The sequence below is a fragment of the Pollicipes pollicipes genome, unplaced genomic scaffold (assembly GCF_011947565.3).
Source record: "Pollicipes pollicipes isolate AB1234 unplaced genomic scaffold, Ppol_2.1 Scaffold_4002;HRSCAF=4701_pilon_pilon_pilon, whole genome shotgun sequence".
Classification (NCBI taxonomy): domain Eukaryota; kingdom Metazoa; phylum Arthropoda; class Thecostraca; order Pollicipedomorpha; family Pollicipedidae; genus Pollicipes; species Pollicipes pollicipes.
In genome coordinates, this window is record NW_023596420.1 from 19,071,768 (window position 1) to 19,085,908 (window position 14,141).

At 48.3% G+C, this 14,141-nt stretch overlaps 3 protein-coding genes across 17 annotated transcripts; 1 reads left to right on the forward strand and 2 right to left on the reverse strand.

Moving 5' to 3' along the window:
• Nucleotides 1–1,012: 1,012 nt before the first annotated feature.
• On the reverse strand, nt 1,013–3,619 carry LOC119094014 (alpha-(1,3)-fucosyltransferase 10). 11 transcript variants are annotated; one of them, XM_037217071.1, is made up of 3 exons: nt 3,576–3,588; nt 3,279–3,346; nt 1,013–2,743 (listed from the first exon to the last, which is right to left on the reverse strand). In XM_037217071.1, the coding sequence occupies exon 3, from the start codon at nt 2,737–2,739 to the stop codon at nt 1,531–1,533; it is 1,209 nt and encodes a 402-aa protein (XP_037072966.1). In that variant the 5' UTR covers nt 2,740–2,743; nt 3,279–3,346; nt 3,576–3,588; the 3' UTR covers nt 1,013–1,530. The 11 variants fall into 11 exon arrangements, 9 of the variants coding, with proteins under 9 accessions (XP_037072966.1, XP_037072964.1, XP_037072965.1 ...); XM_037217069.1 differs by lacking the exon at nt 3,576–3,588 and adding an exon at nt 3,511–3,568; XM_037217070.1 differs by lacking the exon at nt 3,279–3,346 and having other exon boundaries at nt 3,576–3,607.
• Nucleotides 3,620–3,904: 285 nt separating this feature from the next.
• Sbat (LSMD1 domain-containing protein Sbat) lies at nt 3,905–9,339 on the forward strand. 5 transcript variants are annotated; one of them, XM_037216838.1, is made up of 4 exons: nt 3,906–3,935; nt 4,585–4,715; nt 7,577–7,727; nt 8,131–9,339. In XM_037216838.1, the coding sequence occupies exons 2-4, from the start codon at nt 4,626–4,628 to the stop codon at nt 8,244–8,246; spliced, it is 357 nt and encodes a 118-aa protein (XP_037072733.1). In that variant the 5' UTR covers nt 3,906–3,935; nt 4,585–4,625; the 3' UTR covers nt 8,247–9,339. The 5 variants fall into 5 exon arrangements, with proteins under 5 accessions (XP_037072736.1, XP_037072733.1, XP_037072731.1 ...); XM_037216836.1 differs by having other exon boundaries at nt 3,911–3,935; nt 4,566–4,715; XM_037216837.1 differs by having other exon boundaries at nt 3,925–3,958; nt 4,566–4,715.
• Nucleotides 9,340–12,067: 2,728 nt separating this feature from the next.
• On the reverse strand, nt 12,068–13,826 carry LOC119094205 (uncharacterized). The gene is made up of 2 exons (XM_037217281.1): nt 13,705–13,826; nt 12,068–12,771 (listed from the first exon to the last, which is right to left on the reverse strand). The coding sequence occupies exons 1-2, from the start codon at nt 13,807–13,809 to the stop codon at nt 12,643–12,645; spliced, it is 234 nt and encodes a 77-aa protein (XP_037073176.1). The 5' UTR covers nt 13,810–13,826; the 3' UTR covers nt 12,068–12,642.
• Nucleotides 13,827–14,141: the final 315 nt, after the last annotated feature.

Below are 14,141 nucleotides of genomic sequence, written 5' to 3' on the forward strand. Positions count from 1 at the left end.
ATAAGGAACATTTTGTAGTTATACATAGCAGTTTCTAAAAGCACAGGATGGCCCAGATAAAGTTGACGCGTGGCATGTTTTTCCCAACGGCGGAAAATGTATTTGTCGCATAATCGTGGCCGTGACCGTTATACAACACGATCAGGGACAGCGATAGCCATTAGTGATCACTTACTGAGGTCTACTGATGTTTTTTTCTGTGAATTACACCTCATTGCAAGCTTTTGTCCAAAAAAGGTAGCTCACATTGACATGAAATAGGACGTTCTCCCCTCTACATCGTGGCAAGTTTGAACCTACACAACATTAAAAGAAGTTTTATCTCGAATTTAAACGTCGAGGACGCAAATTCGAAGTAGCCCGAAATCCGGGGAGAAATCAAGTTTTTGGGGAAGGTCATGTCGACCTTTTCGGTAAGCCTCCTCAATGGGCTTAAGGAAGCGACATTCCGGATGCATCAACTTAATATAGCCGAGGGAGACAAAGCCTTTTTTCTCGGGGCAATGTAACCCAACACTGTCCACAGGGGAGCAGTTTCCCCGGATGAGACGGGAGCTTAACACCGAAAAAATGACGTAGCATACCACCCAAAATACGACAAAAGACGGGCTTCTCCCGCAGCTAGGCTCACTGTCTTCTCAAAAATAGGAGCCTGAAGCCCAAATTTGCCCTCCCCCTCTCCCAATGAATAGAAAACATGCAACCCTGACCACGCATATCGTTGAACACAGAGATGCTCAAACCGTTAATTTCAGCGACGAATACATCGTAAAATATTGCTATTTTTCAGAGCGGGAGGCCATTTCGAAAGTTAGTTTTCTCCAGCGGCTCCACCAGTGGGACGGGTAATGTCCGAATATCACGACAAATAAGCAAAACTAAATGAGTTTACTTAACTCAGGCTCTGTTGGCTTTGCCAGTGAAAAGGGGTCTCACACTGCTGGATGTTGCAAGGCTCCTTTGCCCCATGCCCAGCACCTGCTCCTTTCAGTGCTTTCGTGTAGACGCCGTCTTCACGCAGGTATAAAATGTAATGATATTGCATCGAAAAGCACCGCTACAATATTTTACCCTGCCAAAACATGATGCATACTTGCGAAAAACTTGCCAACATCGTTAAGGTCGATAGTCAAGTCTGGACACGTAATCACGAGATCCGAAAGACACTCAAACGTGCTCAGCGTTGTTAAGTTCAGCGGGGGAGTGTAGGTATAACACGCTCCAATTCCAGGGTATCAAACAGACACATGTTGCATATAATGACCCACGTCAATTATCGCAATAGTTTTGCTATTACAGGACTGTTGTTCCAACATACAGATGAAGTGACACGATACGACATAATATGCAAAAACAACTCCGCCTACAAGCTCATATCATAAGTGGGCCTTCAATCCATACTGCATGCCCTCTTGGCGGCTGAAAAAGACGTAGCTTGGGCGCGGTGCACCGCCACGAGGTCCCATCCCTGGGTCGATCACAGCTCGTCCCTGCCATTGAGCAGGTGCAGCACACGCTCGTAGAAGCGGATCACGCGTGACGGCGCGGCCCTCGTCCACCAGGCGGCGCATGAGGCGTGCCTCGTAGGTCGCGTGCTCCCACTGCTCGGCCCACCACGAGCGGCCGGCAACCGGCAGCAGCGGCGCCGGCCGCGGGCAGCCGTAGTGCATGCGGTCGGCGCGTCCGCGGCGCCACCTCCGGCCGCCACGCCAGCGCGCACACGTGACACTGGAACGCCTCCACGAAGCTGGGGCCGTTCGTGCGGTCGTGTGCTGCCCAGTCGCGCGCCGCCAATGTTTCGCGTAGCAGCCGGTTGGTGATGACGCCTCGCTTATGACGCAGCCTGGCCGCGTATGCCGCAGCATTGGCGCCCAGTCGACGCAGATGGGCAGCCAGCGCGCGCGGCGACGCGAAGTCGGTGACCAGCACAGCCGAGTCGTTGTTGGGCAGCCAGCGGCGTACGTTCGGCGCGCCGTGGTACACGGGCACGACGCCGAGCCGCAGCGGGCGCCACAGCTTCTCGGTTACATAGTCGTCGCAGACGGCGTTCTCCAACGCTAGGTAGAAGCGGTACGGCGCGAGCAGCGCATCGAGCTCGGTCTCATCGGACTCGGCTGGGTCGGCCAGCGACGTCGGCAGCTGCCGGTTGTTGAGGCACGCGCCGTACGAGTCGACGGCGATGTAGCGCATCAGCTCGCGCACGTACTCGTCACGCTGCAGCGGATTGTCACAGCCGGAGGCCAGGTACACGAGCGGCGCCAGCCCCGCGGCCGCCTTCTGCTCCAACGACAACAGCGCCGCCGACGACGTCAGTTCGTCAAGCGAACCCAGGTACTGCAATGTCAGCGGCAGGTCGCTGCCACTGCGGAACGTTGACGTCACGTTGAAAAGTCCTATGCAGTCATCATGGCAGAAGATGGGCGCGTTCTTGGGTGACTCCTCGTGCAGCAGCGCCCATAAGACGCGGCTATTGCGTGGCAGCGGTAGGTCCCATGGCTGCAGGTCAGAGCCATAGAAAAGGAAGGCTCCCAGGCGTGGATCGGTGGTCCGCGCTCGATCATCAGTCACCACACAGCGGTGGGTGCCACACTCCTGCACAAAGCTAGGATTTCCCCCAAATGGTGTCCACCATAGCAGAACAGGTAGTGTATGTATGTCATCCTCCACCACCTGGGTACAGTCCGAGAGCACTAATGCAGATGCCAAGATGAAAGTTTGTGTCCAGCTGAAGAGGTGCATAATCCTTGAACATAACATGTAGCAAATTAGAATCATCAAAAGCAATGCTAAGTATATCAAACTTTTATAAATGTGTAGTTTGGTTAGGTTGCCTAAAACATCATAAACCCAGGACACAAGAATTATACAATCTAATCTGAGTACAATTGGCAAAGACCAGCTTTCAGGCAAAGCAATTGGGAAAAGCATGAACCATACCAAATATTCAGAAATTACACACAGAATAATATAGGACATTCATTACAGCTGCAATTATTTCAAACACACTGGCTGGAATGGGCCTAGATACCCAATGACAGACCCAGGGGGGACAATGGGTACAACTACAGCCCCTCCCTCTTATCAAATATTCATATTGCAAAAAATGTAAACAATCCAGAAATCAAGATAGGCATTTAACCTTGCATAGTTTACCACATAAATTAACACAAAGTGAAATAATTCTTCCTAACTATAGTCTATTGCAACATGGATGGAAAATGTTCATGGTGATCATGCTGTCCCTCCCCCTCCACCCCCCCCACCCCCCACATACACACCTTACTATACCAAATCCCACTCAAACCTCTTTAGGCGACGACATCCCCCTGCCAACCTATCGGATAGTCTGGAGAAGAGAGAGGGGCAGTTGTATGTTAACGCATGCATCCAAAGAAAAGTAGCAAATGATGTTTAAAGCTGGTTACCCGAACTCAACCACCTTATGACTCCTGCCGTCAATCAGATATCGGCGAACTGGCACCGCCTGGCGAACATGAGCCCAGAGTGTACCTCACTTAAGCAACAATGCGGATCCTGGAATCCCATGAGCACCCCCACGCGAATCGCCTAACTACCTATTGATGTGACGGGGAACAACCGAGGTCGCTGGCCCATTTACAAAACACCGTACTTCTGCAAATTCGTACCAGCGCGACTAGTCGCCGGAATGTGTTGGAATGAGCGGATGGGGCTGTATTTCCAATAAATTAAAGAAATCCGTTCCGCAAATGTGTACTTCATTCTTTCACATGAGGTCGGGTTGGATTATGTGAAGCCAATATGCTTTAAAAATGCCTGGAATTTTAGTCCCACCAATTCGACGAACTGGCTATATCTTATTTACAATTACGACTTCCCCGAGACAAAACAGGAAGAACCGTTTGAGGCAGTACATAGATAACAAAACACATATGTGGCAACGCAAGTTTGGAAGGGTGGGCATTTAATGACCACTCTTGTACGGTGCTCTGGATGAATTTTTATTGATCTGTTCTATATCACTTCTTCAAGCGTTTTGGTTTTACGAGTTGCAGCATTAATCCCTGCGGCTCTGCCACCCATATCCGTGCGGAACTAATAGATGGTGTGACTGGTCTTGCTGTGTCCTAAATATAGACATTGACTTGCATTACGACATATGCTTACTGTGTGTCATATTAAGGTTCTGAGCTTTTTGGACACAATATAGGGGGTAGATACATGGAGCTGTTTGTTTGTTACCTGAGTCATTTGATATATTTTTACATGGCAATTAGAGTTATTTCATCTTGTAATAGTTTTCAAGACCTTGGGCCTTGCCATTGGATGTGGGAATGGTAATCACTACACATTTATATATGCTTGCATCATTGCAAGATTTTTTAAGTTGTGAAACCAAAGACAACATTGGAAAAGTAGTAACATTCCAGTTAACTAAACAACTGGATGCCAAAGCTGTTTTTGAAGCCAATGAAATTTAATTTACTCCATACAGATAATGATTACACTGGTATGCCCATTGCCCATTCTTTGATGCTATGTATATTTCACCTGCTGTGATATTCTGAGAAGTGGCTTGATTTCAGTTGCAAAAAATGTCATCAGGCCGAGTTCCTAATGGGGACTTCTACAACAATCTGGTTGATATGACTTTAAAGTCAGAAGAAATTGAAGCTGAGAAGCAAAGACATGACCCTAGACAGCACCCACCCAAACAGCCAAAAATGGAGAATCAGGTAAACTGTTTAGTTTTCAGTATTGACCCAGTTTATTGTTTCAATTGTATAGGCTGCAAATGGGAGCTCAATAACTATGTTTTACTCAGGTGTTGCACTACTTATTTTGGTTTGCGAAAAGCTTAGGCTTGCATGGTTGGAGGTGTTATCATAAGTTCTCAGGTAATCATTTTAGATACTCCTCTCTTCTATAGGCTAGAAAAACCTGGCTTCTTCTAGTAAAAATGAAAACAATGGTGTTTGCCAGTCACAACAGAATGTATGTGGTCTTAAGTAAAGATAAATCCCTTTGATATTTTGGCTGAAAATTTTGAACAGACACCTGGGAATAAAATGTAAGCTCAAGTGGTCCATTTCAGTTCATATATGACAGGCCCATGAGTGTATTGTCATGAACTTGAGGTACATTGTTACTGGATGATTGTCAAAGAAGAAGTTCTCTGCACAGTTGCATCAGATGAGCAGCTGACTTGGTGCAAACATATATATATATATATATATATATATATATATATATATATATATATATATATACATTTATTTATTTATTTATTTATTTATTTAAAACCATGTGAGTCATATCTTTTTCTGTGGTCTGGTAAATTATGAGTAAACCATTGGGTGGCAGTGCAGAATAGATTCAACATGCATTGTATCAGAGTTAAAGCTTTATATTTGTTGTAGGTTCAGTGCCCAAATAATGAACTGCCCCTTTCTTTTTCAGTTGTGGTAGCTTGACAAATGATGAGGCAAGGGGCAGCCAGATCATATGCACAATAATTGACACTCACACCATGCTCAGGGGTGACATTTCTGGGCTTATTTTTGGACTGGACTGGACTAAATAAATTCCAGACAGCTATGGCATGACATGCAGCTGTGGCATATGACTTGCGTTTTTCTTTCTTTACACCCTCTTTGAGGCATCATAATTTTTCGATGATTTTTGTGGCATCTAACCTGGCTGCTGATGTCTTTTTGAAACTTAATGTGTTTTTGGGATATTTGTTTCCCTTTTAAGGTGCTGTGCTGGGCCCTACCTCAGCAGTACCAGACATGTCTTCCAGGATCATGTGCAGCAGACTGGCAGCCTGGTGGGATGTTATGCTCCATGTCAGTTTCAAATGACATTTCACTGGTAGGATCTTGGTATTTCCAATGGATCATGAACCCAGACCAGGTCATTGTGGAGATTTTGTGGGTTGAATGGTGACTCTTTACGAATGAGAACTTGTTTGCAGTCATTCGTCAATGGGCGAGTTTTTGCGTGATTTGGATAGCAGAATCTGATAAGGTCGTAGTTGCTCGGTCAGCTTGGGTATGATGTACTTTGTGGGCATTCAGTAATATATTTTAATTTCACTGACGTTTTAACGGCCCATTCCAGATCAGATAAAAGCTCCGGACGCGTCTTTGTTTTTTTTTTTGTCGCTGGCTGACCACTTTTTTCACTATTTCCCACTTTTGTCGGCGGATTCCTTCCCGACAGTCGCGATCATTGCAGACGTGATTGCAGGCCTTTTTGGCCATTGTTCGTCTACTGCGCTTTCCCATGGTGTAGAATTTCATCCACCAGCGCTTCACACTGATGGTGGATGCTCTCGCTAGCTGGGCAGTCACATGAGGTGGCTCCCTGCATGCAGCACGCCGGCGACTCGATTGTGTGCAGCGTGGTTATGTTAGTTCCCTTCCTTTTTAGGCTCGCATACGCTTTCGCCGAAAACTGGTCTCACGGAGTTAATATTTAACCTGACGTCATTTTGCGACGTCCCTCGCGATCGAAGAGGGTACTCAACATTAGCAGTGTGCTCAGTATCGCGATTAAGAGTTGCAAAAACCTTTCATTGCCACCCATGTCGCATGGTGTATGGTATGTGCGGTAGGTGGCCAGTAGGAAGGCTTTGTAAGACCTTTTCATGACCAACATTACTTTCAATGGCCAGTTGGCTGTTATCATATGTGATCAGCATGCTATCCTTTCTGTGGAAGACCACGGGGATTGCGTGCTATCAATTTTGTTCTTTTGTCGCAAAACAGGCCCAAGAGATGAGCATGTCTTAAATATAAAATATTGATATGCAATGGGCATGAGTCATTAAAACCATTTTCTTGCCGTGAAGTTAAAGGGAATGTTCCACACTTGAAAATATTGAGGTGGGCATCAGATATAATGGGAAAATTTTATTGTAACTAATGGTAAGCTTTTAAGGTTCAAAAACGACGTCAAGTAACGGAATTTCAAAGTTTGTAAAAATGCGCCCCATTATGTTATTGTTTGATTGCGTCATGGAATAGTTTTGTGACGACAGCAATCCTGGCAGCATCTGGCAGACAGACTCAAAGACTACCTCGAACCACACGAAAGCCGACGACAACCGGTCATTCTCGTCGCGGGGGCTGTGTCGGGTGGCGAATTAGTGGGTGCTTTGTTTGGAGGACATGACCTTGAACTGCATCAAAAGGTCCTCAAAACGGCTGTTTCAGCTCAAAACGCCATACAAATGCGCAGAAATACCTTTAATGGGCGAATGCCAGTTACCAACCGTGGAATAGCTGTGACTGTTCAACCAGGTGTGTATCCAAGCAGCTCCAGGGATTTCGTATCTGGGTAAATACGTATCGGCAGTGGCGTCACCAACTGAAGAGTGAGGCGGCGCCCACTCTGAAGTTATGTATGACTTCGCTTGTGGCGGCAACGACGGTGGGGTTTAGTAGCTCGGCCCCCCAAGTCATCACTTCAGCCTTCCAGAATGTCAGAGGTGGGATTCCCCGAGCACCAACCTGCCTACCTACTTATGGAACCCATTCGCCACCGCTGTGTTATGGTACGCGTTGCCATTTGCTCGTGTTGTTTTTTTCAGTCTCCAGGTCGCTTGCTGCTGGAGTCGTACCTGAATAAGACGATGCGGATCGTGATGACAGACGGCCGGTCACTGATGGGCATCTTCTGGTGCACGGACCGAGACGCCAACGTCATCCTCGGCAACTGCATGGAGCATATGCCACCCAGAGGTGAGCAGCGAAGCTCCCATTACTGAATGATCAGTATTTTGCTGGAACAGGTGTGTAATCATGTGCTGTGACCCCACCTGTCCCGGTGTAAGGTGTTTTTCATTGTCGCTCTTCACATGGGCTAGCTTGACCAAGCCGAGAGAGAAGGAAACTGCTGGTCAATGGACGTCATTTTCCACCAAGTGATAAACCTGGAGGGCAGAGCACTGCATAACGAAAAAGTAATGCGGAAGTCACAATAAAGTGAAACTATGATGATCAATCATGACGTATGACTGAGCATGGCTGTCAGTGCGACTGCACCTGTGGTCGTGTTAGAGTACTGTCATCGTTCGCAGCGTGGCGGCCACTGACCCGGCGTCACTGTCGACTGTGCATGTGAGCGCGTGCACTGTCGTTGCAGAGGACGGCTCCCGGGACGAGCCGCGCCCCCTGGGACTAGCCATGATACCCGGTCGCCACATCGTCACCATGCACCTGGACCAGCTGCAACATGTGCAGCCAGACCACGTCACGTGACGTGGACCGGCTGCAGCACGTGCAACCAGCTCATGTCATGGGACCTTGGGCAGCTGCAGCACGTGCAGCCGGATCATGTCACGTGACCTGGACCAGCTGCAGCACGTGAAGCTTATCATGCCGGACGTGACCTGAACCAGTTGCTGTGGCACGGGTGCCTGCCGCCTCAACTGTGCTGCAGGATCTGCAGCGGCGGCACTTAAAGAGGGCGCCGTTTCGTCGCGACACCCGGACCATGCGTGGCGTAGCGTTGATCGCCGCGGCTCAGATCGAACGTGACGTCGATCGCTGCGGCTCAGATCGGACGTGGCGTTGGTCGCCGCGGCTCAGATGGAACGTGACGTCGATCGCTGCGGCTCAGATCGGACGTGGCGTTGGTCGCCGCGGCTCAGATGGAACGTGACGTCGATCGCTGCGGCTCAGATCGGACATGGCGTTGGTCGCCGCGGCTCAGGTCGCACATCGCGTTGATTATCGCGGCTCATGTCGAACTTGACATCGATCGCCGCGGCTCAGATTGGATGTAGCGTTGATCGCTGCGGCTCAGATTGGACGTAGCGTTGATCGCCGCAGCTCAGATTGGACGTAGCGTTGATCGCCGTGGTTCAGATCGTGCTGGCGATGATCGTCGCGGCTCAGTTCGGGCGTGTCGTACGCTGGGCATAGGGTGTACCGCCATTTACCACAGATTAGCCCAACATTCGGTCACCGCTTCCCTTCGAGTGTACAAAATAATTCACTTCGCGAGTACACTGAGCGATGGGACACTGAAGTGGACCTTTTGTGGTTATGAAAGTGCAATCTGAACGGTACACGCGCCGACCTGGTCGTGAGTTGTGAGTCTGTTGAGAAGCATAGGCTAGGCCTGCCCAAAGTCAGTGTTCCTGGCTGTTTTTCTTTTGCGAAGGCTTGTTCGTGCGTGCACACTAGAGCTGAACATCCGGGTTCGTAATGCCCTAATATCAGCTGAAAATTCGGATTTGGTGAATATTCGACGGTCGAAATAGCTATTTCGATGATAAAAAAGATCGTAATGCTTGCCGAAGAGCGAACAAATCGTTGCAAATGCTATCAATATAACTTCTGAATTTCATGACAGTTGTCTTAATACCCCTGTGGCCGACGAAGTGCAAGCGGGTTCTCATGGATCACCGACACCGGGTTCAAGTGTCGGGGAGAGTGACCGCATGCATTTTAGTAATGGTACACTTCTGGTGTAACAGATTGTTGGGGGCATGTTGAAGGTACCTGTGCAGTAGAATATTACATTAAGAGTAGTGTAATATTCCACAGCACAGCCACCTGCACTATGAAACAAGGCGGTGTGAGCGCTGCCAGATATGTCGGCGTTTTGGAGATATTTCCACAATGTTCTTACCTACGCACGAAGTTAGTGATTTGTCCTGGGTTGACTGGTTAAGGCCACCTTTTTATATGTGTGACGAAAAACTAACGGGTTTGTCGTGCCGACCTTCGACAATGACCTTTCTTCTGGACTCGACATTCTCCCCACTAGCATTGCAATGAAATGGTCGTATTGGCAGGCATATCCCGCCTGCCGCATGCTCACCTTAATACATATTTAGAGTGAACATCTAAGTAAAAAAGATTTAGACATGCAAAAAAACGAATATTGAAATACCAAACGGTCAGCTCTAGTGTGCGCCAATGCCTGGCAGACTCGGAGTTTTCAGCGTGCGTGCTATCGTACCATCAGCGTGCGAATCGTACGATATGCCAAACCGAACGATGTGATTGGGTGTACTGCCGTCGTGCTGAGTAGGGCCACGCAGCGTCATGTATCTTTAAAAACCGAGGGGTTGCCGTCCAGATTTGTTTTTGCATGTCGGCGCTCCAGGGCCTGTCGTGTCTGCACACGGCATCATGTCGTCTCAGTTAAGTGCAGCGATGCAGTAGTGGATGGAATGGACTGCCGGCAAAACCGGGCGTGTATGAGGCTCATTGTGGGCTACATTTTTGGAAAATCTTCCAGGTCCGCTTTGATTTACACCGCACGGAAGGCAGCTCTTGTGTGACATTGTGATTTTGTGAACCTGCGCCACTGATAACTTCCTTTGAGTTATGCTAAGCGCAAGTTCACGGCAAGGTAGGCACACCCAGATGCGTAGACAGAATTTCGCCCATAAGGGCGCCAAATCGGGACATACGGCCATTCCATCCGCCTTATACTTTTCTCAACGCCCTGGTTTTGGGTTCGAGTGCATGTTAGGTTCGGTATTTTGTTTTGATGCCTCGGGCAGCCGTTTCGACATTAAGGGAGTCCGGCGCCATTAAATTGCCAAAAAGTGCTGAACATTTGACCGCTGGGTCCCACCGCTAAACCCAACTGAGGCCGGATACGGCCTTAAAGCCCCCTGCCTTGTTTACGCACTGAGTACTTTTCCATTTCGTACCGAGCGATGATCGTTGGCGACGTACAGCTTGCCGATTAGCCTCCGGGATCAGCAAATCGGGGATGCTCATGAAGGTTGTGCTTTGTTTGGTTTGTTTTTTTCGGCCCTTTGTGTCATGTCTATGGCAAGCTGAAAATTATTTCCGAAAATTTTGTTCACTAGCTTTTAATTCGAACAAACGCAGACGAACGGAAATATTTCAACTTTAATGCTAGTTATATGCAGCGTGTTGCCGTACCTACCGCTAGTAGTGCTCGTCATGAGAACTTTTCCAAACCCAAGTTTACAGGTATAATATAGCAGCTTTAACGCCCAAGGACTGCTACACAGTCAATATTAGGCAAATCAAAAGGGAAATGCCGCGACTTGTAAGATGTAAGCGCAGGGGTATACTTTCCTTCTCAGTGGGGTGGGCTTCAGCCTCCCCCCTCCCAGATCTGGGAAGAAAATTGAAGAAATTCGAGCAGGAAGCTGATTTTTGACGCATATTGGAGGCAGGGTGAGTCATTATTTTACTCTTCAGCCTGCATTTACGTTGTGAAACTGCACTCCTATTTGAGTGTAAAGCAAAAGCCTTTTAGGTAGGCCTCAGCCCATGTAACAGAACCATGACGTCATTTATTGTAGCAGGCATGGCCATGGGGGCCATGAACATTGTGCAGCCTTGTTTGCGTAGCCACTGGAACGAAGCTGGTACGGTATTTGGTGCGGTCGCGGAAATAGCTCTGTGTGGTGGGCGGGAATTGTTGGGGTAGTGGACAAGTGTACTCCGAAGGGCGGCAACAACAATTGATTCAGTTGAGTAGGTGTTAGGTGGTGTATGGAGTTCCTGCTTCTTACGCTGGCAGTCTGAAAATTGATTTGCGGTTTGTTCCACTGTCGCCACCACTTGACTTGGTGCGTTCTGTGCATATTTTGGCGTGGCATGCATCTACGCGATCATTGCAACCATTTTTGAACATAATTTTCAATATATGCTGCTGCCCCTTTGACTATGATTGTCTTAGTTTCTAATTTGTGTACTTATTTCTGTAAGTTGCCTGGGACTAAAGTTAAATTTAAAAAGCCAAAAGGGACAAACCTTGCCATAGGTAAAATTTGCATAAAAAGCCAAATAGAAGGTAACAGGGATTAAAGTTGTGTTGAAAAAGTCATGGGACAATTAAAAGTCACGGGCGACTGAAGTGGGCTGCTATATTGGAGGCAGGATATTTTTAAAATCCTGAGATTGATGCTACCTTGATTCTCATATCTCATGATCACCTGCACCAAATCACATTTTTATTCACAGCATTTGATGTTACATATTGTTTTAGACTTCTGAGGTATATTTTGCTGCTCATGGGGAAGAAGGGGATGGGGTGGAACAGAAGTAGTAGTATATGCCAACATTGAAAAAGTAGATATATTACCAGGGAAACTGGATTCAGATATGTATCAAGCTGCAGAGTATAGTAGCATCAGCATGTGACTAAGATGACTCTGTTTAAAACTTAATGACTGCATTGCTTTGTGCTGTCATCCCAGTTCACAGCACCTCAAATGTTTAGGCAACAAAAAATAATTATATAATGATAAAATATATAGTAATAAAATATAATGATGCTTTTGACAGATCAGCAGAGTTATCATGTCCCTCCTTCCTGATGTGACTTTCAATCATGCTGAGCACACCAAGATGACTCACTAACGCTGATCACAGTGTGATGATGGCAATTCATCACATACAAACACCTCTCACCAGCTTCTGATATGACAGGTCCAATGGCAGGTCTTCCAGTGACCAAATTTGAGAAAGACATCAATCCCTCACTACATCAATGTCTTTGTAGTGTGCAACAATTCATGCAACATGCTTTCCTCATCTGTGTTCTCATCTCTTCCTACTCTTGGTCAGTGCTTGCTGCCTCTGGTGAGACTCCAGCTTCCCCTAGAGACCCACAGTTCCTTCAGTAGGGGGCATCCAGTGATGGGATTGTCTATCATTGCCTGTGATTGTTAAATTTTGAGCACCCTGCATCACCCTTTCTCCTCACCAACTGTCTCTCCAGAATGCTCCCTATTGTTGCCACCTTCAGCCAGTTGGTTTGGGCCATTTTGACCCAGTTGACCTGCATTCAGGAAATGACAGGAGTGAGAAAAGTCCCTTGTTGCATGCATAATAGTTTAGTTGATCTTAAAAGCTGTCTAAACATTCAATGGGCCTCATTGACATGAAGATTGACGAAGTAGGATTATGGACATGCATAATCACTACATTTGCCATACATATCCCATGCAATGTAAATCAGTAAAATGTGCAAATGGTGTTGCAATTATGTTGTTCTTTTTCTATTTGGATTTTCATTGTTCACTGACCTGGTTGGAGATCCTCGGGAAAGCAACCACTGAGTGGGACAGTAACATCAGGTTTTGCATGAAGCTGATGAGTGCACAGAACCAAAAGTCTCCAGTGGGATTGGTGTTCTCTGCGATCTCTGCACAGAACACTGGTGGGTCCCCTTAAGCTTCTCCTGGATCTTGGCTGCTGCCAGAGCTACCAGTGCTCGCGCCACTTGTCATTCAGGTCGCCTTGGTTTCTTAGCATCCAAATGCCTAAAGTGCACTATGAGGGGCGCCAGTGTGTGCGGCCGGACCTTGCCGCGCCCTGGCAACATGGTCACTGCAAGGCCCAGCCCGCACAGTCTGGCAAGAACGCCGTTCAGGCTTATGTCAAAGCAGTGTTTGATCTGGCCACAGCATTGCTGGAGGAAGCTCAGGGCATCTCGAGGCATCTTCCTCTTGCCTTCTCGCAGCAGCTCCTCCAGCAGTAGGCTCTCGCACCGACCTCCCAAGTCGATGTCCTCGATGGGCTTGCAGCTGGAAGCATCTTCTGAGTTGCCTTGTGCAGCGGCACGGAGTCCAGGACCGCAGGACTTTTGATGGCAGGGCGCGTTTACGGCCTCTTGGACCAGGGCCAGGGCTTGTCGCCGCTTGGGGCTACACTACAGGTACCTCGCGATGTGTTTTACGATCATCTCTTGTCAGGTGGGGAGGCAGCGGGCGGAGTGGCCGGTGCACAGCGCCAGGGAGTGACACACGCAGCCCATGACGAACGGACCTGATACCACCTCTTCCAGCAGCGCGCGGACGCCGCCACTGGCTCCCATCACGGCTGAACGCTTGTTGGCACCCAGATCGATGCTGCCGCATCGGTCGACACCGACTGCCTGCAGGGCCCCCATCGTCGTTTCAAAGAGACCCTGGGCGGTCCCGCCGCGTGGCTCCACCACTTCCAGCGGCAGATCGCGTGTTTGCCTGTCTTTGGGATCATATATCCGCGCTTCAAGCGCCATGACTTGTGCCACCGATGTGTCTGTCGATTCGTCGATCACGACGCCGCACTTGTGGCCCTTCAGCAGCGCGGTGACTCGCTCTGTTTCTTCAGTGGCCGATCCGTCGATCATCAGGTACGACAGCTTACAGCGCTTGGCGGCAGCTG